The 24579-nt window shown below is 44.9% G+C and overlaps 1 protein-coding gene across 2 annotated transcripts in view; it reads right to left on the bottom strand.

The window, feature by feature from the left end:
- Window positions 1–19582, bottom strand: part of LOC147710079 (butyrophilin subfamily 2 member A1-like) — a 552967-nt gene extending 533385 nt beyond the window's left edge. For both annotated transcript variants that reach the window (XM_086920785.1, XM_086920786.1), the window contains exons 1-2: window positions 19454–19582; window positions 8333–8409 (exon numbers count right to left, since the gene is read on the bottom strand). In XM_086920785.1, the coding sequence (XP_086776911.1) occupies window positions 8333–8408 (76 nt within the window). In that variant the 5' untranslated portion in view covers window position 8409; window positions 19454–19582. The remainder of the gene's footprint in view (window positions 1–8332; window positions 8410–19453) is intronic.
- Between the last annotated feature and the right edge of the window lie 4997 nt (window positions 19583–24579).

The following is a 24579-nucleotide window of genomic DNA, read 5'->3' as shown; positions in this document are numbered from 1 at the left end:
CGGAAGTGGGCGGAAGTTCTTGCCGAGCACTCTGGGAGCTGTAGTCTCCCCGCGGCGTCCACAGGTTTCGCTGGACCACTGCGGCGGGAGAGAGCTGCAGCGTGAGCACCCCAGAGGCGGCGAGGCTATGAGCAGGTGAGTGCCCCCAAGACTGGTTGTTGCTGTCCTGCTCCGCTGCTGGAAAATGTCCCCCTCAAATCCAGTAAAAGGAGAGCTGCTGTACCACCACGATCAAGCTGTAGCCTGAGATATTCAGTGACCCAAGCAGAGCTGATTCAGTGCTGTAGCCAGAACAAAAGCCAGATTGTGATGGATGAAATAGATTGTGAGTAGCCACGTGGGAGGAGTGTTGGGAGTTGATATGCCTTTCCAAGACTTTATAGAAGACAGAAAGGAGGGAAATAGGACGATAACTAGACCAGCAGAGAGGATCAAGATGGATCTTTTTCAGTAGGGGGAGCACCCGAGCGTGTTTCCAGTTCTGAGGAACTAGATAAGAGCTTAAAGAGGTGTTGAGAAGATTAAGAATCAGGCTAAGGGCCGACTTGTGAAGAAGTCTGATCTTGGATGGGGTAAGAGGGTCAAGTGGGGAGTCAGACTTCAAAGTTTCCAACGAAGATTGAAGAGTAACCAAGTCTAGAGGGAGCCAGATGCTGATGTTTCGAGTCTCATCAGGTGAGGTAGCCTGAGGGAGTATATCAGCCTGATAAGCATGAAAAGTAGCAGGGAAGGTAACGTTGCCTTGATGGGAAGAATGTGAATCAAGCTGGCGATAAATAGACTCTACTGCATTAAAAAAGAACAATGCTAACTCGTTGCACTGATGTACTGAGAGTGAAGGAAAAGGCAGAAAAGTACTAGATGCTGAAAGTTGTTTCCCAACCTTAAATAGGGTTTTCTGGCAGTGTTGGGAATTCGTAATCCTTTCCGTAAAGAAAGTGGTGCGAGCTGATCTACACAGAGCATGGTATTTTTTCAGTGCAGTCAGGTAAGCTAACTTAGCCTCTGGTGCGTAGTACTTCCACCATTGTCTTTCTAAAGCTTTGCAATGTTTTTTTATCTTGTTTGAGGAAGTCTGTGAACCAAGGGCAGGAGGATGTACTCTGACTTGAGGTTTGGCTGACAGGGGGAGGGTAGATTCAATAGCCTCCGAAAGACAATGATGCACAGAAAATTTATCAGGGTCAGGTTGGGATATGAGTAAGCCTGGGCGGAGTGCAAATAAAACTCTGCCACGTTACGCGGAGCTCAGCAAGCTGCAGAGTGCGTTAGATAAATGCTGTTTGCAATGATTTTCAGTGGCAGGTGCTTGTACACACTGTGCAATCATCGCGAACGGCACCATGCACTGCGCAAGCGGGCGCTTCTTCCTTTCTGCCGCTTGAGTAGACTTTTACTTGAGCTGCAGCTTTCTCAATGTGAATGGATGGTTTCTCAATGCGAGTGGTTGCGAGCATATGCGACCATTCACAATGAGAAATCTAACCTCCTGCGTTCAGAAATCTCACAGAGAGGTTGATTTTCCAAGCTCACGCTCGCCAACTCGATGTTGACATTCGTGAATGAGGAAACATCTTGCCATGAAGTGGATTTTCCTCACTCGCCAACTTGATGTTGACGAATGCAAGCGAGGAAAAAAACTACGATCTGCTCCATGGAGCCGAGTTTTTGGGAACTCCACGTAACGTCGAGTGCGGAAAACTCTGCAAACTCCACAAGCCGAATGGACGTCACCGCCCAGACAAAGATATAAGGCAAGGGATTGTGCTTAAGAGCCGTTCGAGTTTGGACAAATTCCTGGATCATTGCGATAAAGTTGGTCGAGTAAGAGAGACCAGGACAGAATTGATTATGAAAGGAACAGCAAAGTGGCCAGACCAACTGAGTTGAATAGGAAGTGCAGCAGACAAGGTAGACAGATTGGAAAAAATGGGGTCCAAGAGGTGCCCCACTGAGTGACTAGGTAAGGAATCAATAAGCTGGAGGTTAAGAGTCTTCAAGTCTTCTATGAGAGCTAATGCCAATTTATTATTAGAGTCCTCAAGATGAAGGTTGAGGTCACCAGGCACTGGAAAATATATCACCCAGAGAATATGGGGGGCCAGTGAGTCTGCAAAAGCTGCGCCCCTACTGTTAGAAGGCTCAGGGGAGTGATAAATAAGAGCACCCGAAAAGGTGAATTTGGGGGAGAAAGGAATGGATAAGAGCATGGCTCGGCAGTTAGAAATCTGGAGTTCCACGATTTAACAATTGTGGATTTTCTTAAAGACAATGGCAATACAGCTGCTATTTTATGGGGTCTATTAATACCTAACAGCGCAAAGTTGTCAGGGAGTGCAGCAATCACATCAGGTAAGGATCCATCATGAAGCCAGGTTTTGTTTAAGAAAACCACATCAGGATCAGTATCAACAAGAAAGTTATAGATGAAGCTGATGTTTGGGAAGAGAGCGGCAGTTGAGGCTGAAACAGCGGACCTTGTTAGATACCTAATCGACTTTATCCTTTTGAATGGTGATTTTTTTATTGACTTTGTGCTCTAAGAGTTTGGACAGATGGTGGTGATCTCTATTTAGCATGTCTTCTTATTCCCTCTCAGCAGTGCACCCTCTCCGTCCAAGAGTGCACTTTGTTGTGAAAATCTTCTTAATATTCATTGCTTTTATATAATTTGGTATGTTCTTTTGATCTGCATCTGTAGTGAAGCAATTTAGGAAAAGCAGGAAAGACCAGGCTGCAACAAGGAGACAATGTTCATTATGAAACAAAACAAGGGTGGAATATATTGTTTGGAAATGAGCAGGTTGAGAAAATGAAAAGGGAGGATGACAGAGAATGCGAGAGAAGACAGCGACACGTGGGGTGATGGTCAAGAGGGACACAGGCCAGGATGAACAGTGCTGAGGTTTAGGTGACTATCTTTGGGAAATGCAATGGAAGTTAAACTGCACTCTAGCACATGGGAATTAAAAAGTGGGCCTGAGAAGAAAAACAAAGTAAAACTCTTGTCTTGAGAACTCTGAAAAGTCAGGAATCAAGTAGACCATGTGTCTGAAGTAGGTGTGTTAACCCATGGGACTACTCTTACTTGTTTGGATCCTTTGAGTTGTGAACGTATCTTAGATTTGGAAGAGGCACTGTTCTCCCTTTGGCGTAAGGTTTTCCAAACACCAAATACCACATGCGGAGATGGTACAGATGATCAAGACTTAGAACAACACGAGGGCAGAGTTATCTGGGGAAACCATGCTCCTGTGGCAGAAAGCATCTGTGGGTCACAGATATACATGCATGCATTTGATAACAAGATGAGGTCTATACAGTGGTAGAAAGTTGTGAATGCGAGGAAAAGCTGGTGAGATAGAGAGATTAATAAAGTAAGACGTGGAACAGTAAGCTGAAATTGGGAAGGAGGTGTAGAGAGAGAGCCATGTGTTTGTGTGAGAGAGGGACAGACGGTGTGAGAGGATTTGATGGAAGAGAAATAGTGTGAGAGGTAGAAAAAAGAGGGTAGCCAGAATGCAGCAAGAAATTTAGAGAGTTGAAGAAAAAGGAACAGAGGTGGAGCAAGAGAAAGGGGATTTGTAGGTGTGAGATTAGGTACTGAAAGAGCAAGGTGGGATAGAGAGTGGTGATGTATTGAGATAGATGCAAGGTGGAGAGTGAAATATGATAGAGGTGAAGGAGATTAGTTAGGTAGAAAAGTGACTGAGAGAAAGGTAAGTTATACATGGAGAGAGAGGAGAGGTAGAGATATTTAAGGTTTTGTGATATGTGAAGCAGATGGAGGTGAGATAATGGGAGGTCAGACAGAAAAATTGTAGTGAAGGGCAGAGATGATGACGTGCAGAGTGTTGAGGTGGAGAGAGAGGTTTGAGGCACATAGATAGAGGCACAGAGTGTGATTGAGAGTGAGACAAGGTCATAAGAAAGAGGTAGGGAAAGATGAAATTGAATGACTTGGAATAAGTATACTGAGAGAGAAGGAGATAAATGTGAGACAATGAAAGCAAAGCTAGAGAGAAAGGGTATGCGGGTATGTAGAGAAGTTAAGATAGACTAAGAGAAAGGCTGAGCAACAGAGTTAAGGTAGGAATAAGGTGAAGCAATGAGGGAGAAATGATGCAGAAAGATCATCCTTCAATTTACTTGCCTTAATTTGTGAGGGTTAAGGCTAAGCAGGCTTATGGCAAAGGGTAGTTTTATTATTTTGTAGTGTACCAGAGCACAGCAACCAAAGTTTGTGCAAAATGGAGAAAGCAGCTTAAAGTTACATTTGTTAAAAATGGCCTGCTACTGTTCACTACTGCTATGCTTTGTGCTCAAACAGGTTGCCTATTTCCACACACAAGCTGTGCATCATGGTGCAGTTTTTTGTGTGGCTGTTTAGCATAGATGCACTAGAAGTATACAGTTGCAGTAGAAACTCATGAGTAGACACATTGATAAACTTTACACTCATTGTGTATGTGGTTTACAGTGCACCACACATTCAATGTAAGGAAATTTTGGCGAAATATTTTTTTTCCATGTTAGTGGCTGTTTCAAGAAGGCATTATTGTTTTACCCAAAACCTGTTTTGGCTATTTAACTAGATCAGAGTTTGCCTCAGAAACTATTACTACTTGTGATAATCTTATAAGCAATGAGACCCCCTTGACACAAATTGAGGGCAAATCAGTGGAAAGTGTTATTTGTGCAGAGAAAAATGCACTTTTCAGCACAGAATACCTTCTTTAAAGTAAATACTGTTACACAATTGTATCTGCTTTCCCTTACTTTGCTGGACTTTGCCTTGACACAAACCCCTAGTAAATGTAGCAGTAACTTTCTGTTAAGCTACACTCTGCTCACAAATTAGAAAAAAGCCTGCTGCATTTTATCAGCAATGTTTTTGTAGGATGATTTTTGACTGTACCACTCACTTTACCAGCGGCTCCATGAAAGTTGTCCACTTTTCCCTGCCTCAAAATATTTCTGAGCATAACATCTCACATGGACCATCAACACAGGATTGCCCCCACCCTTCTTCAATTTAAAAAAGAGTCAATTACACACTTCTATAAGGAACACTACGATGCAGTATATATTCTACAAGCAAAACACACAAGATGATGGACGGAATGTTGCACATTGGCAAAACATTCACCCCCAGTCACGGATCTGGGTTTAATGCATTGTTATTTTGCTCACCAAGCCACCCCAGTTCAGACATGGCCATATGCAAATCAGTCTTGACCCTGTGCCTCATGGGAACAGTCCAGCCCGAACTGCCAAGCCATGTCTACCCTGGACCGTAATCAAGCATCCTAGGACTGGTTTCTGGCTATCAGCCGTTGTCAGCCAGGATAGCTTGACTCCAGTGGCGTAGTGAGAACAGGACCCACGTCTGGGCCTACCCTTCCCATATAGGGCAAACAGAAAAACACCCAAGATGATGGATGGAATGTTGCACATTGACAAAACATTCACCCCCAGTGACAGATCTGGGTTTAGTCCATTGTTATTTTGCTCACCACGCCACCCCAGTTCAGACATGGCCATATGCAAATCAGTCTTGACCCTGCGGCTCATGGGAACACTCAAGCCGGAACTGCCAAGCCATGTCTTCCCTGGACCGTAATCAAGCATCCTAGGACCGGTTTCTGGCTATGAGCCGTCATCAGCCAGGATAGCTTGACTCTAGTGGCATAGTGAGCATGAGACCCACGTCTGGGCATACCCTTCCCACATATGGTGAACACCAAACACACAAGATGATGGACGGAATGTTGCACATTGGTAAAACATTCATCCCCAGTCACAGATTTGGGTTTAATCCATCGTTATTTAGCTCACCACACCACCCCAGTTCAGACATGGCCATGCAAATCAGTCTTGACCCTGTGCCTCATGGGAACAGTCCAGCCCGAACTGCCAAGCCACTGTCTTCCCTGGACCATAATCCAGCATCCTAGGATCGGTTTCTGGCTATCAGCCATCATCAGCCAGGATAGCTTGGCTCCAGTGGCGTACTGAGCACAGGACCTAAGTCTGGGCATACCCTTCCCACATAGGGCGAACAGCAAAACACACAAGATGATGGACGGAATGTTGCACATTGGCAAAACATTCACCCCAGACACAGATCTGGGTTTAATCCATTGTCATTTTGCTCATCACACCACCCAAGTTCAGACATGGCTATATGCAAATCAGTCTTGACCCGGTGCCTCATGGGAACAGTTCAGCCCGAATTGCCAAGGCATGTCTTCCCTGGACCCGTAATCAAGCATCCTAGGACTGGATTCTGGCTATCAGCCATCATCAGCCAGGATAGCTTGACTCCAGTGGCGTAGTGAGCACAGGAACCACGTCTGGGCATACCCTTCCCACATAGGGTGAACAGCAAAACACACAAGCTGATGGACGGAATGTTGCACATTGGCAAAACATTCACCCCACAGTCACAGATCTGGGTTTTATCCATTGTTACCTTAGACACTCTTCCATGCTATCTCAGATGTTCTTTCTATAGATATAATACCTCTGTTATATAGTTCTCCTTAGATACATCAACTGTGTTGGAGGCTAGTTTAATTATATATATATATATAAGTTTTTTATAAAGTCTGCCATATGGATATACCACCTTTGCTTTGAGTTGCTCCATGCAACACAACTTCTGCTAGGAGGTATTCCAAAGACACGGTCTCACGCACCATCCTTATCAGGAGCCTACTTGAGATAGGCAACTAAGAACCCACACTTGGCTGGGTCTGCTTCTTCATAATGGATATCCCACAAGCTGTCATCCTGGCATCTTACTTCTCTGAAGCTCGCAAACTCCTCTGCAGAATGCCACAGTGTTCACTGCTCAGCCCTACCCTCTTGAATGCATGCATGATCCCTCTTATCAACTTCATCTGTGCGCACAACAACAACATCCTCTTACACACGGACGGTGTGTAACTTTTACTCTCCCTCTCGGACAAGACTTCCAACACAAGAAACAAGTTTACCGTCTGCATGACCGAAGTTGCTTACTGGTCGAAAGCAGTTGTCTCAATCTAAACACTGGCAAGACAAGAGTAGTGATCTTCAGCAAGAGCACCTCACCAAACTCAGAACTACACCCACACCCAGATCCCACACCAGGAACCAGAAATAATCATGGCCAGCAAACTTTACATGATGACCACACAAGTCAACGCCGTCAATGAATCCTGCTTCCACATCCTGAGGATGTAGAAGATGATCTTCAAATGGCTTCCAAGCAACACTAGAAAAATTGTCACTCAGATTTTAGTCACCAATAAGTTGGACTTTGGTAGCACACTTTATTCAGGGATCACCAATAAACTCACCAGAAGAAGACTAATCATCCAGAACTTGGCAGTCAGACTCATCCTCAACCTCCACACAGAATGCACCTCGCACCACACCTCAGGAAACTCCACAAGCTCCTGACACACAAAAACACACGTTCAAGGCACTACACAGGTCTCAGCTACCTGAACAGTCACATCTCTTTCCACCAACCACCCAGGGACCTCAACTCAGCAGGACTTCTACTCACACACACCCCACACATACACACAGCCAGATCAGGAGAACATGACTTCTCCTACATTTCTCCTAAAGCATACATTTCTCCTATAGCGTGGAACAGCCTCACACTCCACAGAGAGCCTCCTCCTCTCTTCTTGAATTCCTCAAGAAGCTGAAGACTTGGCTTTTCAATTAACCAACCAACTATAGGCAAGGCTAGGCACATACACTTCCTCAGTGACAGGATACCTCCTCTAGTGCTGGTGCGCTTTACAAATACATACAGCATAACATGTCAGCCACATGGACGAGTCAGTAATTTGAATGCCAGCCACTGTCAAACTGCAGTGCCTGGAGATCATGAGTTCAAATCCCAAAAGGTAGGATTAGCCTTCGATTCTTTCGTTGGTCAGTAAATTGTGTAATGATAAAATATTTTATTTAGTGCACTTAGAAATGGAAGAAGTGCAGTATTTAGCACTATATTTGACACAGAGTCATATTATTTCTGAATCTGGAATCGTAATCAGTTCAGAGAACAACGTACATATATATTTTACCACAATATTGTTTCAGTGATCTTTTGGCGGAGAGTCTAACAGTGTGTTTCCCCCAAAGTGGTTTCAAGCCTTTGCAGCAGAACCCACGTTATGAGAAAACCTCCCTTTACTGCGGGAGCTGTATTTGAATATGAGGGACTTTCTTCCACAAATATGGTGGGTTCAGGGACTCTGCTAGACTAGAGGATTGTAAAATTAAATAAGGCCAGAAATTATAAAACAAGAAAACAGAGTTAACCTACCTGAAGCAGGTGTTTCATGGTACAGACACAGCACCAGCAGTGAGAAGAGTCCTGGCAGGCACGGAAGGGCCATCATTCTGTGAGAGGAGAAAGAACAAATCCCACAGGTTTCTCATAGAGATCACAGTGATGAACAAAACAATGCAATGAATGAAATAACTACACTTCTCACTAAGGGTTTAGTGTAGAAGGCGCAATATTTGCTAAGAGTTGCCATGCTTATACTGGACCACAATATGGCAGATGTGCATTACCAAACACATCTTTACAATAAAAGTTAAAAAATACATTAAATTTACAAAATTAAAAAAGAAACAAAATGTGAGATATTATTGTATGCAATGTCTTAACAATTTAACAAAACGAACAGAGAAAGAAATTCATACTATTAGTTCAGATCACAATAATCTTATGCTTAGTATACATACCCCCAAAAAGCTACTAACTACACCTCTACTATTTTGCTTGAACAGATTCACCTCACTGTCACTCCTTAGTATTAACTATGGTATGAACTGCAAATTGATTATTACTCGGGATTCAGTCTAACAATAACAACACATACAAGGTAAGTGTGAGAAGTTGGCCCGATATGCAACGTTCGCTATTCTAGCGACCGCTATGTATCGTTCCAACGACCCTTATGGTGTTTGGTTGTAAGTCAACCTATAGACCAGCTATCCTAGTAGCGTGGATACGAGCAGTCTAAGGCTAAAGACTCGAGAGGGCGCGTTAAGCCAGCTGTTTACCACACATGTACCCCTTGAACACCCAGTGAAAGGACACCACACAAGTGTTATGAAAATAAACAGTATATTTATTAAGAATCACAACAGCCCTGTACTCTTTATGAGGACAGGGTACTAAGCACAAACCAAATCTCTTAGGAAAATACTTCAAGTGCACAATTAAAACAAGTGTCCGAGGACACGGAAAGTTTAAGGTCTCGGGCGGACCCGATAAGGCAAGTCGGAAGCGAGGGACACGGGACCCTAGAGTAAAGAGGCTATGCAGGCACCGAAATGCCGAGTTACCTAGCCACGAGGGCTGCGGCTGCACAAGTCTTACAGGCGTCGGGGTCTTCGCTGACGAGCCAGGAGCCGGAAGAAAAGGAGTTGCTGGCCGGCGACCAGTGATGAATAGTTCGTAGAGATCCAAGCCTGGATCAGAGATCGTTGACACCTGAAAGCAGAGGGGACCAAGTTCGTACTACTAGCCAGTAGTCAGAGGGTACCAGGAGGGCACCGGTTGGCCGTCACCTCGACCAGGTGAGTGGGCGACGCTAGGCTCTGCAGTCTCTCGGACCAGGAGGCGTTGTCGGCGACCACGGTGGAGGTGCGAGCTGTCCCACGAAGGATGATGCTGTCGGCGTCGCTGGGCCCAGGATGGGGCAACAAGCCTTGGCAAATCTCAGGGCCACGTGGTGGGCCTAAGATGGCGTCTTGAGTGGACCAGGAGGGTCCGGGGTGCTTCTCGCAAAGATGGAAGCAAGGGCCAGTCTGGAGCAACCAGACCAGCAGAGTTGTTTGTCGGTCGTCGTCGAGGACGGGCACAAGCCAGCGGCTAGTGACCAGACAACGTGCTGAGCAGCGAGCAGAAGGGCCCCACGCAGATCGTGGAGATGCTGGGAGACTGCACTTCGGTGCTGGAGCGGCTCAGGGTCGGGGCTTCTCGGACCCCAGAGCACTCACCAGAGAGTTACCTCGATGGTCGTGCTGGTTTAAGAGCGTGCAGGTTCTGATGATGGCCGGTCCCTCGAGGTCTCGTCGCACCCACAGATCACAGCTGAGCTGATGACGTGGGTAGAGGTCAGAGGTGCCAGGGAAGCCGGTTCTCGTCGAGCTGGGCCGTCGGATCCTTGAGGAAGGACTTGCAGCAAACCGCAGAGTTCTTAGATGGTGCCCGCTGATGCAGGGTGACTACTCCTTAGTCACAAGGGAGAAATCTTGAGAAGAGTCTTGAAGTCCTTTCGTAGAAAGTATTCTTGATTCAAAGATGATCTAATTTGGAAGGGTCCCCGCTCCGGCCTTTATCCTAAAGAAAGGGGTGGGTACATGACTAGGTCCTGCCCTAAGGGTGGGACCAGGAAGGGGGGTAGTTACACCCCTCTCCCCTGCCGGACTTTCCCCAGGCCAGGGCTGTCGCCCCTGGAACTGGTTCTAACCGGCAGATGCGTAGTGAGCACCGGGGTGCCACTCCGCAGTCACCTTCTCGCAAAAGCCCTACCTACCCAGAATACACAAACCCTGTCTGGGACGGTGCGAACACCGCCCTTGACAGGAAACCCTTTGTCCGAGCGCTCCTCGCTGGAAGGACTCCCAGCAGCAGGAGGTCAGACTCGTGTCTGTGGTGGCAGCATCCATTTTGTGGAGCTGAGGCTTTAGTTAACTTTAACCGGGGTTCACAGTTACGTACATGTCGTGTCCCTCTAGAAAGGTGGAATGCTAACCTCGTCGCCAGCATTGGTGAGAGGGCAGCACCCCGATTCGTATGACACCTTACTCGACATGCCTTGATAACGCGACACCGAAGTTACCGATGTGGTACGCGTTATCATGGAACAGCCATTGGGTCTTGATTCCGCAAGCTGCAACCGGGCTCGGCTCGGGCCAGAACCTAGTTCACACGAGCCCACGCACTCTGCCTTCAGGATTGTCAAGGCCTGCCATAGGAGTGACTGATAGGAACTCGGGTGTCCATTGTATGGTTAGATATAGAGCTACTATACCTAAAGCAAAGGGTGATTACACGACTTTGCCCCAGCTGTCATGCAGCCAGTTGTGTCAAATTTAGGAGGCCAGCCAGGGGTGGCATAATACATGCTGCAGCCCCTGGCGGCCCTGGGTACACCTATGCCCTGCGTTACGGGGTCTGATAAGGTGGCCCAGTACCAATTGGTAATGCACCTAGGGTACATGGAATCCATTTTAAAGAGAGAGCAGTAGGCCTGGGGTCCTGATTGGCAGGGTCACAGGTCGACTATGTCCAAAACCAGCTAAAACACAGGGCAAAAAGTTGGGGGCAACCATAGTCAGGATGTACCTTCCTACAGTAAGGGTCCTCCCCACTGGGCCTACGTTCAGCTCTGTTTATGGATTTGTAGAGCGCATGGATGCCCAAAGGCTTCCTAGCACTAGGAGAAAGTTGGCAGTCCGGGTGCAAGGATATTAAAGGAAAAGACAAGTTTTAAGTATTTTCCTGAATGCCAATTCATCAGTCAACAGACGCAGTTCCACAGGCAGTGCGTTTCCCAGGCTAGGAGCTAGTTGCGAGAAGGATCTACCGCCCCACTTAGATCTCTTCATCCTAGTCTGTTTTGTGAGTAGATCTGCAGAGGATCTTAGGGGTCTGCCTGGGATATAGTGTGTGATAAGCTTTTCGATTAAGGCCGGACCTTTGTCATTCATAGCTCCATGGTCAATAGTTATTGACTTGAACTCGACCCTGGCCTGGATAGGGAGCCAGTGTAATGTCTTCAGGGCTGCCTTAGCTGACTTTTGTCTCGGGATGTGCAGCAATATCGTATTTGGGTGCGCCAAGATACAGAGTTACCATAATCCAGCTGCGACACCACTAGGGCCTGGACCATGGTTCTGCGAGTATGTTCAGGAATAAGAGGAAGGATCATCCGGAGCATGCACAGAAGTCCAAAGCATACACCTGATAGTTTCTTGACTTGAGTTTCCATGGACAGACTTTCGTCTAGCCATATTCCCAGATTTTTAACAGCATTCTTTGGGACAGGGGGTTCTTCCAATTCGGGAGGCCAGCTGATAATGTTGCTTGCGACCGCCTTATTGCCCAAGAACATGAGCTCTGTTTTTCCTCCATTCAGCTTTAGGCTACACTTATTCATGCAATATGCTACTTGTACCATGCACGGTGCCAGGTTGTTGTGTATGGATTGGGGGCCTTTCATTACTGATAGTATCAGCTGAGTGTCATCGCATATAACAGTATGGATAATCCAAATTCTTGCACTATCTCTGCTAGTGGTTGCATATACAGGTTAAATAGTGTCGGGCTTAATGCAGTTCCCTGTGGGACTCCACACGAGATTCGGAGGGTGTTAGATAGGTGCCCACCTTCCAGTAATTGGAAGGATCTATCTTCTAGAAATGAGGTTTTCCACTTTAGCACAGAGCCTGTAATACCCTCTTCCTTTAGCCTGCGGATCATGGCAAAGTGATCCACTGTGTCAAACGCAGCGCTAAGATCGAGAAGCAGGATAGCTGCTGTGCACCCCCGGTCTAGGATTCCCTTTAGTTCCTCTGCGACCACCAACAAGGCTGACTCTGTGCTGTGTTGCAGTCAGAACCCATGTGAGTGGTATGCAACACCTGATTCCCTTCTAGATTATGGACAGGGCCTTATTGATGTGTTTTTAGTTATTTTGCCTAACAGTGGCAAAAGTGATCTTGGTTGATAATTCCCTGGCTCTGCCGGGTCAAAATGGGGCTTTTTCAGCAGTGTCTGGATTATGGTGTGTTTCCAGGTTTTGGGGATAATCCCTTGTGTAAGAGAGAGTGATATGAGTGCTGCAGTGGTAGACCTAGATCTTTTCCCTACCTGCAGCAAGATGTCTGGTGGAATCGGGTCTTGTGGAGACCAGATTTAATCTTCTGCAGGATTGAGGTCATATCTTGTTCACTTAGATCTAGTCTCTGTTTTAATTCTCATGTTATCATTGATACTAGGGTGAACATCAGCGCTGTTTGGACTACTGTTTCTTTGCAGGGAGTTAAATATTATTTCCACCTTATTTTTGAAGAGTTTCCCCATCTGATTACATCTCTCTTTGAATGAGGAGTGCTTGTTAGTTTCCTGATCAGTGGAGGTTAAGGAGCGCACTACCTCAAATAGCTCTCTTGAGGAGTTACATGCTGAATTAATTTTTCCATCAAAATAGTTTTTCCTCCATTGTCTTTCTAATTTCTAATGCTCTCTACACATAAATGAAATATTTACTCACTGACTGAGTACAGGCATTGTCATCTCTTTCAAGCAAAATCCTCTAATTTTCTTTTTTTTTTTACTGTGTAGATTCACTTGGTCAGTATAAATATTCTTCACAGTTGTACAAAGATCACTAATAGGTCCTACAAATCAATGTTTGTTACATAAATCTTTTCACCAAACTGTATAGTACTTTCACCAGACGCCTCTGCCTAGACTCTCATCACACCATGTGGCAAGGCATTCACAGAATATAATTTGGAAATATAAACTACTTATTTCAATACCAAGTTAGTGAGACAAGAAGTGTAAAGTTAAATAATGTGACTTTCTCATTGCTATAATCTGTCCTTGCATTCCCACACAGAACAAACTCAAACATTTATATGTTATAATAATAAAAAATCAGTCAATCATCTTTAAAAGATCATCTACACTGCAATGCTTTTAAAAGTTAAAACATTCTGTATGTGTGATATCTTCTAGAATGGATTCCAAGGACTTTGCCCCCAAACTGCACTTGGTACAAACGCATATACGTTTTATCACTTCTATTGCTTACAAGTTTCATTTGTATTCCTTAGCAAAGCTTGTTGTGCTTCTATTGAAAAAATCCTTGCAGCTGTGCAAACATCTATTTTGAAGGAGGGAAAATATATATTTGTTTTTTCTCCTGTACCAGCACTAGAAGCAGCCACCAAGGCAAGCATTCCTAATGCTCATGCCATATACAAGAGATGGGTACAGTGGATGTAAAGTTTCAATATGATCCAACTCTTTGCACACAAGCTTTCCTTCTACATGCACAAGAAGTTATTCTGACTCCTGCTACTTTACCCATTGAGTCTTACCAGAGCATTTGCTATAATGATGGTTCTGCCCAACCTGCATTAGGTATGAAGTACAAAACTCCACGGCCTGTGCGGCTCTACAAGATGTAGTGCATGATGATGAGTTCATCCCACAGCACACTCACACTAAAATCATAGGTGATAGCACTGCACAACATTCAGAATTACATGCCCTGTTACTTGCATTCAAAAGGCTGACTCATCTGTTCCCACACTTATTGTGTCTAGTTCATCCTTTTGTGTGCAGGGTTACAATGTTGATTTCCAGCATTAGTGGTTGAATGGAATCAAAGATTCAAAGGGAAAACCTATAAAGAATAAACAGCTCTGGGGAAAGAAGCTATCTTACAAGACAAGTTCCATTTGTCCATGTAAGGCACCATTGAGGCCATCAGTGTGAGGGCTTTCACGCTAAAGGAAAGCTAGTGGCAAAAGCTGCATTTCAGACTGTCAGAGTAGCAGTCTTAACCAGATCTTAAACAAAGATCAACACAGATATTGAACAGCCATAAATGCAACCAAGCAAGCAGCGAAGTCTCCTAAAGGTTTTACTCTCAAATACTCCTACACCCTCAATTCAGATAACATTTCTGTGCTCACAATACCAACAGTGGGAGACGTAATAATCCCTAATAGTCTGTCTAGTTTAGCTTTCATCAAAGAAGCAGATAAGCGGTGGGCTTCTGCACATGCAGTAATTAAAGCAACTTTAGTAATGGTACAGCAACCACTCCTGGTAGCCCAGTTTATATAAACATACTATGGACTATGTTAGACAGTATGACATTTGTTGAAAGATTAAACACTCCACTGTCCATTGCCAATTCTCCTCATGATTTCGAATAGCCCCTTCTGGGTGATTTATTTGACCACATCGGTCCCCTCAATCCAGCTAACCCATTCAAGTATATGTTGGTAGCGAGTGATTTATGTTCTGAATTCCTATAGGTTTGGCCACAGAAGCAAGCTCTTCAGCAGTAGTAAAAGATTTGCAGTTTCTAGTGTCAATGGGGGCAGTTCATTCATTTTATTCAGATAACGGTCCTGCATTTGCCTCTAAGGCTTACATGGTTTCGATGTCTGCTCTGAGAGTTTATCTGCAACTAAGCAGCCCATTCAAAGCTGAACTGAACAGCATTGCAGAAAGCGCCAGTGGAATTTTACAACAGGCGATGCCTGCTGGGGACAGAAGCTCAGGTCGTAGCTGGTACCACAATCTGCGAGAATTAAATAAATTGCAGATGAGTATTGGGAGGAAGCACTTCATATGAGTTTCTCTTTGAAGTTCCTATGTATGTCCCTGAGAAGGTGGCGGTTAAAGATATATTTGACATGGAGGAATGTTTGAATGTTTTACAGAGTATCCAAGACATCAGAGACATGCTGTCTAATACAAACAACTCTGACGTCTCCACCTGGGAAGAGAAGGTTATCAGTGCTGCTGACAGTCAGTTTCCCAAGGTTTGGGACTTAGTTCATGAGAAACTCCATGGCAAGCAAGCTTTTGAATCACCCTACAGACCACCTGTCTCTGTTCTTGGGGGGAAAAGGGTAACAGAACTGTTATACTGCCTCCTTTGCCTGGATCAAGAATAACCAGACAAGTGTCTATTGATCACATTAAAGAACACTATGTGGCTAGTTCTCTACAGCAGACCACTGGAAGGGACCAAGAAAGGTTCAGAGTAGTGCCTCATAGCCTCTCCCGACTCGGAATGCCGTATTCCATGGATAAAGCAGTAACATGACTGGCTTGATTTCCCGGCTGGGGATAATTGAGTGCAACAGTCTACATAGAACATTGAGTTCAACATATACAGCTGATGCTGACAACATGACAGTGGTGACTGTCTACCCTAATTCCATAGTTTTCTATGAAATTCAATCTGATGCGACATCATTTGGAAAAGTACCCTTTCAAGAGCCTCAACAGGCCAACAATATTTAAAATAACTCTGGATATTTCACAGATTTTTCAACCCTTTATACAGTCTCTTACCACCAAAGACTGCTTTGCATTTGTTAAGGGTTTTGGGACAAGTTTTTGATTTCACTGCGGTCCTGCGCCTGGATCACTTTGGGAAATGTTATTCTCCTTTTGTGGTTGACAATGATATTCATTGTTTAATGGACTTTTTATCCCTGTAAGGACAATTGCCTCACCTGTGGTTCTTGAAGTGTAGGTAGCCTCACTCTTAATCTCTCAGAACCCAAAGAAGGTTTTACTTTGAAAAATTGCAGCTTATCCTGTGCCCCAGTATGGGAAAAGATTCCATAACAGATTAGGGAACCCTCTGAAATATTCCAATTGCCTTATGTGATAAAAGTTTCAATGAATGATGTGATAATATCCGGTTCTATATCAGATGATTGGGACATTGAGACTCTTAAAAGAATGATTTTTGATTTACAGGAATAAGCTACTTTGAATAATAAAGATCCTTATTATAAGGAAATTGATTGTTATGACCACAACGCCCATTATTTCACACATAGGCTATCTATCTATCTATCCTAGAGTAATTCACAATTGCACACAATAGGAACATTGTGAGGCCCTGCTCCCTGATAGTCTTTCTAATTTCCTGAAGAAATCCCCCTATTTTCAGAGTGCTGACCGATCACATCCTTCAGCCTACCATTTCACACAGAGGCTACAACAGCTTCCAAAAAATATAATCACTACCAACAAGCTGATTTACTCAACTGAGTTTAGTCAAAATCTTTCAAGGATATGATTCTTGAAAGTAAATGTTGATGAAAAAAGTATTTGGGGAACCCCTTTTTTGCAGGCAGATCTAATGAAAAGAGGCCTCATTTTGGGCCTGAATAATTCAGAAAGAAACAATCTTTCTGAACAAAACTATCCAACAGACAACCTGTCTGGGATGCGGAGCAATGAGGAACTTGGAGAAACCTTTTATTGTTTTTTTACCAAAGTCGACTTGACCGTGTTGAATAATTGGCCTATCCAAATGAATATGTCTTTCCTCACACATAAATGAGATGATACAAAATGGAGCCTATAATCCCACTCAATTGACTATTGAAGAACAGATTTATGGCCTTTTGATTCTGACCGCTATATGCAACGTTTTCATTCCAACTAAATTCAATCATCCAGATCAGTGTTATCATACACACACACCTGTAATAGTTACCACATACAGTGTAAGTAAGCTGTGCCAATGATAGCTGGAAAGGAACCCTTTTACTTAATTAAGGAAAATATGATATGGATTTTTTAGATTTCTTTCTGACCATGTTCTAAAAGAAATAAACGTTTCCTCACCACAGGAATATACACTATTTATAATGAATGAAATAAATATTCAGAAAAAGGTGCAGCAGAATGAAATTAGACAGTTAGACCAAGAAAACAATGGAATGCACACACTTTCTAAGAGAGTGCACTCATTAAACCTGATTCTGTCCACAGCCCTGTTTCAGCCTTACAAAACTGAAGATGCACCATTTACCATTAGTGAGACTCCAACTATCTCTTGGCTTATGCATGCTTATTTCCTTACCCATTTAAACCTTTTGTTTTCATGACGGTCAGAAATATAAATCCTTTGGCTGGTTTGAAACTATGCACAATGCACAATTGTTCTATTCAATGAAGTTTCCTTTTTCTCACATATGTTTAAATGAAAATGAATATGACTTTTTGCATAGCAGCACAGCAAATTGCAGAAATCCTCTTGGATGCTCCCTTCTATGGGACACCATATCCTTACAGCTAATGTGTAGTGCTTTAATGCCAGGGTTAAGCTGTGTTTTACCTGTTTCCCCCATTGCCTCCATTCCTACTCATCAAGAACACCTGAATAATGGTTCTCATTTATTTCTAGCAAATGGTACCTGATAACAGTTTCTGAAATTATTCAGTGTGGTGGAATGACCCTGTATCCACTGCCTTAAAATAGCACTAGTCGCATCCCTTGCCTAGTATAAACCTGAAGTCTATGTGTTTTGATAATTGAAACATGTTAATAACTGTTCTCTTGCAAAAAGATGTCCCTTTGACTTTCGAGGCTGATGTTTATAATCTACAGACAGACAGAATTGTTTCAGAAGTTCAGGGGCTGTTACACATGCAAGACCCAACACATTTAGCAGATATCGCATGAACGATAGTTAATTCATCGGTTTTGTGCATCTTTTTAAAGAACATTGGATCTGGTCTGGTGACTTGGTTTGATGCAGTATTTGAAATGATTCTTTCATTTTTTCATTCTTTGTCCTCCAGCCTTCTTGGAGCATTTCCAATCACAACACTGTTAATCAGCTGAGGTATCATCATCTTTCTCCTGTTCCGACCCCCTGCCTTCTATCATGTACATACACATCATACATATTTTGCTGGGCTTACAGAAACACCCCACACGTACATGCTCAACCACCTCGCTTCTCAGAACCCACCTACCTTCTTTCAAATAGGTATGGTGCATTTCTGCCGTTTGGCTAGGGTCTTTAAAACTCAGTATGCTTACATGCAACAAACCCATCACTAAAGGAGAGGCCAAGGACTGAATGGGCACAGAGGAGTTAAACATTACATGGTGGTGAAGTCAGAATACGTGTCTTTGTTGATTTCTCTTTCCGTCAGTAAATTTGTCTAGAGACTGAAGCCTGCATGTGTGATTTGTGACTGCCCTTGTGTGTTGTGGATCCGTGTGTGTCTATAGGGTTCTCTCTTTGAGAATTAAAGTGTTTGTGTGCATCAGTCAGTGACTGCATGTCTGGTAGTGTCTGGGTTCCATGTGCCCTGATATTTGTAGTTCATGTGCGCACTGATACGTGTGTGCCTGGACTGTGTGTGCTTCTGTCTTTGTGTTGAACTGTGTTTACATGACCGCATACAGGTGTTTTGCTGTAGGTGCGCTGTATATCGATATGCATGTTGCTATCTTCATATGGGTCTACATGTGTGTGATCTATGCCAATATATCCATGCACAGAACAAATGTCGGAGCTGTTGGCTTTGTCGGTGCTTGTTAGAAAAGGCACTATAGGTCGCTCTAATGGTTGCAGGTCCATCTGTCTCCTGTCTGCCTGTATCCCTCCAGATTGTAACTCCCAGTTGTTTTACACTTTGTTGCAGTGCCCGAGGTGAAGTGCTTTGCAGCCACAGCATGTCATGAGCTTGTCAGGCAGCAGTTGCCTCTAAGACTCGTTTAGCAAAAGAAATGAGGGTGGCCTGGGAGGGACAAAAGTGCTTTGTGCTGTTTTCACAACAGGTTTAAATATGCGCCATGAGATGCTTACAACATGTAGGACATGAAATGAATGTTGATAAATGGTCACTCACCTGCCTGAAGACAAGAACCTCTCTGGGCTCAGGGACCAGGAGCAGCGAAGACACTTCTGACAAGTGTGGCCAGGCTGCAGCTTTAGAATAAAAGGCAACAGCTGGGATCAAAGTCTGAATTCTGGCCTCCAGGGTGATTTCCACATATGGAAATGTAAACAGTGCAGTTTAGAGGAAGCAGGGGGTTAAATACACAGAAGGGCCGGGGCAGCCCCCCCTGGAGTTCATGCCAGCTTGATTGCAGCTTCTGTCTCCTCACAGGGAGGGATGGCTGTGCCCTCTGTGCCCTTGATGAGCTGAGGGGCTTCAGCTGCTGACCCTTCTCCAACAGTGCACCGAGAATGGGGCACATGTATGTGCATGTCCATGCCGCCTTCTTTCTGCCCCCCCCCCCCCCCCAGACCCCCCCAGTCCCCCACTGATTACAAAATGATGAAATCTCGTTTTCAAAGACTGGGATGAAATGAGGAATTACTGGGTGAATCAGACCCGGATTGCTGTTTCCATCTCAATCCCTCGTGTCTTTGTGGCCCCTCAGGCTCCGGTTCACCAGGGATTCGATTTCTCTCCCCCTGATTTACGCCCCCCCCCCCCCTATGGGTAACTCCAGGGTATGGGCGGATTGGTCTGTTTTCTGAGCGCTTTGTAACGAGGGCCTTTATTGTCAGAGTGAAGCCCCTGGCTGTGGGTGTCCTGCTGAGCACCGCGTGCCCCCTGGTGAGATGGAGGCCATGTCCATCAGAGACAGAGAGAGTTTCATCCTGACCCCCCCCCCCCCCCTCCCCTGCAGAATCAGAGATTAGGGGGGAGTGATGCTTTCCCAGGGGGAGCCTGTGATACTGGAGCTGCTGTGGTACCTGCATCTGTCTGCGCAAAGGATTCAGGGTAAGAAGCCTTGGTGGAGTCTTAGAAGGAAATAGGTACCACAGTAAACAAGCATTGGCAAAGCCAATAGGTCTGGCACTGGCTGCCTAACTATTAGCTTTTCCACTGCTTGTTCCCTTTCAATCGTGCTTAGCAAAGTGTAACAAACATCATTCAAAGATGGCTGCATACAGATGCACTGGTAGTGATCTCTGAATCACTTTAGGTTCCTAGATTTAAAGATTGGTGCTGCTCATAGTGCACCCATGGGCAGGGCCACGGTGCAAGCACCAGCAAAGCTTGGTGAGTCTCTGGCAGTCTTCAGAGAATAGAACAAGTCCTCTAAAGGACAACAGCTCTGACGTTTGCATGAAAATACACCCATCAAACGTAGCACCTTAATTTAATTACTAATCGACTACACTGAAAAACTAGTCACAAACATTGAACACATTTTCATGCTGAGTGCAAATCCAAAATCAACCACCAATTGATTCTGCAAACCTTCCCATGATTTCATAAATATTAGGCAATCTGTCTGGCTTTTCTGTAATGAAAGTTAAGTGACTTCCAATTTTTGCTATTTTGTAAGTGTGCTGGCTCCATTCGGCCATCTAGCAGCCTGCCATGCTCTTGAAGCTGGCACCATCCATTGTATGTACCCTCTTGGCAGGAATAGAAGACATCTCTCTTTGTTCGTGTTTAGAAACAATGAAAGAATGATGCTACGCCTGCTCCACACTCCCTCCACCAAGCTGTGTGAGTGCAGTGTGTTAGTGGCTCAAACAGGATGTTGCTCTTAATGCTGCAGAACTCCCCTTTACTGTTAGGTGGCGTGGTAATCAATGAATCACAATCTATGGGATTTAAAGAAGAAACTTACCTGCATTAAAGAAAAACAATTATGAACCAGCGACAAAAGGTGTACAATTATAGCATAGTTTTCCACTCGATATATTTTAGAAATGTGAAACAGCAAATATTTTATGGATTACTTTTCAAGGAAAAGAAATAATCAATACATCCTTTTGTCCATATTTCTTTCTTGGCATCTCATTTTCCAGGACTAGAAATCCAGCAGTATAGGAATGCAGTCGCATGGAGTTCCTTGCCTTCTGGGGCCTCGCACTGAAAGGAATTGTGCGCTTTTAAAATTCGTAAAACTCAGACTATGACTCAAGTGTCATCAAAAATGTACTGAGAATTAAAGGACATTTACATTAATCAAGATAACAGGATGAAACAGCAATGACGCGCTACTCAAAGGCCACTGGAAATACAGTGGCATAAGAAGTGCCTCCAGTAATGGAATGTATGTGACACCCAGACACAGGCCAACACTCACATGCACTGGCGCAACAGGCCACTGCTCTGCGTCCTACCTAAATATGCACATTTAACGTGCCAATACGGTACACAAGTATCAAAATGACATCCCTTTGTTGTCACTAAGCACTCTTCTGGAGTTCACTTTTAGGTGTTAATTTACACTATGTGTTCAGAATATCAGAGTTCAGTTATGGGTTGCTGGAAGTTGTTTCGTTATGTGTGATTGATCTGCATTTACTCTCGGTTCGTCAGTTTGGCGGCGTGGAAGCGGGCTGCCACACCGGGGCCGCTCCCACACCGTCAAACAGGGCTGCCGGCCGCCCACCAGATTCTGAGTATTGTCGTGGTCTGGCGGCTGGAGTGAGCAGGACGCAGCAGTGCAGTTTAAAGGCTCATATGTGAGCCTTAAACTGCACCGCCGCGGGACCACCAGTGCACGCTACTACACGGCATGGACTGCGCATTCGATGCCATACAGGAATGGGGTGCATGCACACAGGGGGGCACACCATGTGCCTCCCTGTCTGCACCCCCATGCACAGGACCAAGATGGGGCCCAGTAGGTCTGCCTGTCTTTCCTAATTGCCAGCAATTTCAGGGAGTAAGAACCTCCATGATCCCGCTGGCGGTGAGGAAAGTTGTAATATGACCAAGCATATTGAAGCCCTCCTGGAGGTGGCGGCTGTTCCATGGCTGTCCGGCCCCCAAGTTGTAATCCAGCGGTCAGACTGCTGGTGCAGCGGTGCCTGGACCACCACTGTTGCTCCACAATGAGTTTGATGGTGTTGGGGTTGAAGGCCTGCTGGGGACAGCAGACCACCACGTCTACGTTTGCTTTTAAATAAAGCAAATTATTTTGTTATGCACCCCATTTTTCTTGAGACCACTGCCTGCTCTTAAAAAACATGGGACCCCTTTCCATTTGCTTTCGGATTACTACCAACTTTGAGTTGTTGGTGAAGTGAGAATGTTTTGCAACCGCATTTCGGTTGGAAAAGATTTGTGCATAATAATGTGAATTGGTATTTGGAAGGGACACCCTAAACACACCCCTTCCTGATACCGAATCGCAGACCCAATTTGTGATTCGGTAATAGGTTACTGAATCACGAATAGAGTGTACAGTTTAAATGCCTTTTTGCATTTGTAAATTGCCTGATTCTTCAAATTGGGCATTTGCAAAAGAAAAAAAGCTGTGTACATATGGCCCAAAATGAGCCCAGAAGCAGGTGGCCCAGGAATGTTGACCAGTATGACTTACCAATCAGAATCAGACACTGACTGCAGGAAGTTGCAAGAGGCAGTAGCAACTTTCTCGATTAGAGGTCATCTCCACATCACAAGTGTCCCAGCAGTTATCCTGGCATGCATGCCTTTTCTTTAATCACAAGGAGATCTTGAAGGGCCCAGCTGCTTAATGCTTTCAGTCAGGGGCACAAATAAGTGCCCACTGCCATTTTCCACATGACATGAATCTGATTTAAAAGGAGGGGTCTAGCTAAAGGAGCAGTGTTGGGCTTGGCCCTCTTGGCAGGGTCATCCCTGAACTTTTTGTCTTCCTCCAATATTCTCTCTGCCCTGTTTTTGTTGGTTTAATGACTCTGGGCACTTTACCACTGCTGACCAGTGCTAAAGTGCATATGCTCTCCCTGTGCAAAGTGTACCTATAATTGATGTCCATGATTGGTTCATTGGATTTACTGTCAGTCCCCAGTAAAGTGCACCAGGGGTGCCAGGGCTTGTAAATGCCATTACTGCTAGTGGGCCTGCAGCGCTGGTTGTGCCACCCACAGAAGCAGCCTTTTAAAATGTGTCTAGGGTCTGCCATTGCAAAACATGCGTGCAGTCTGGTACTGTCATGCTGGCTGGGTAAGTGCACACACTTGCCAGCCTCAAAACCTTCCCTTTGCTTCTTATTAGTCACCCCTATGGTAGGCCCTAGGGCGGGGTGCATTGTAAGTGTATGGTAGTACAAGCCCTGATGTGTGTGGCATGTCCTAATAGTGAATTACTGCCAATTTCGTTTTTCACAATTGTAAGGCTACCTGTTCTCATAGGCCAATATGGGCTGCTGAAATTATTACACCCTATAATCCCAGCAGGCTCAGGGAACATGGTAGAAAGTCAAGTTTAGTGTGCTTGAACTCAGAATAATAAAATACTTCTTTTACTAAAGGTTATTTTAATATCCTGTGTTTGCAAATGCTACTTTTAGAAAGCTAGCGTTTGCTTGCCTAACCATTTCAGCCCGCCTCTGCTAGGATGTGTATCTGACTGTCTGGGTTATGTGAGTGACAGGGCTGGGGGATGACAGGTGGTGAATGCAAGGATTACACCTTAGTGGGAGGTGGGAGTACCCCTGGACTCTGAATAGGGCTGTGCTCTGCCACCACAATGCTGGCTCTGCCTCCTGGGGAGCGACTGATGACTTAGCCCGACACCTGGCCCATGAAGAGGGAGGACTGTCATCAGAGTACTCCTGGCTGCCCCTGTCATCACAATGCTGGCTCCACCTCCTGTGGAGCATCTGATGTGCCTGCCCCTCACACTGAAAGGAAAAGCCAGGAACAGCACAACAGAGTGCTTCAAAACGGAAATGGGCTATGCAAAGGCCCCCCTGGCCAGAAAAGACAAAAGAAACTGAGTATAAATATAGGAGCCCTGCTCCTAACAAACAAGAGCTGCTTGAAGCCAAGAAGAAGCTCTGCCTGAGGAGGAGGCGCCAGGAAAGCTGTAAGGAGGAAGACTGGCCTGCAGTGGTGACCTTGCTGCCAAAGGAGAGCAGAGAGGAACTTTTAAAGACTTGCTGCATCTTGTTTATCTACAAAGAACTTGTGCTTTTCAACTATCTCCAAGGGCTTGGAAGAGAGCTTGCCCCCTGACCTGAGCCACAGGACCATCTGGCTCAACCTGCTCCCTGCTCGTCTGCAGGT

Source organism: Lissotriton vulgaris, chromosome 5, assembly GCF_964263255.1.
Source record: "Lissotriton vulgaris chromosome 5, aLisVul1.2, whole genome shotgun sequence".
Lineage (NCBI taxonomy): Eukaryota > Metazoa > Chordata > Amphibia > Caudata > Salamandridae > Lissotriton > Lissotriton vulgaris.
The sequence above is the reverse complement of the archived record's forward strand: the minus strand, read 5'-3'. Positions and strand labels throughout refer to the sequence as shown.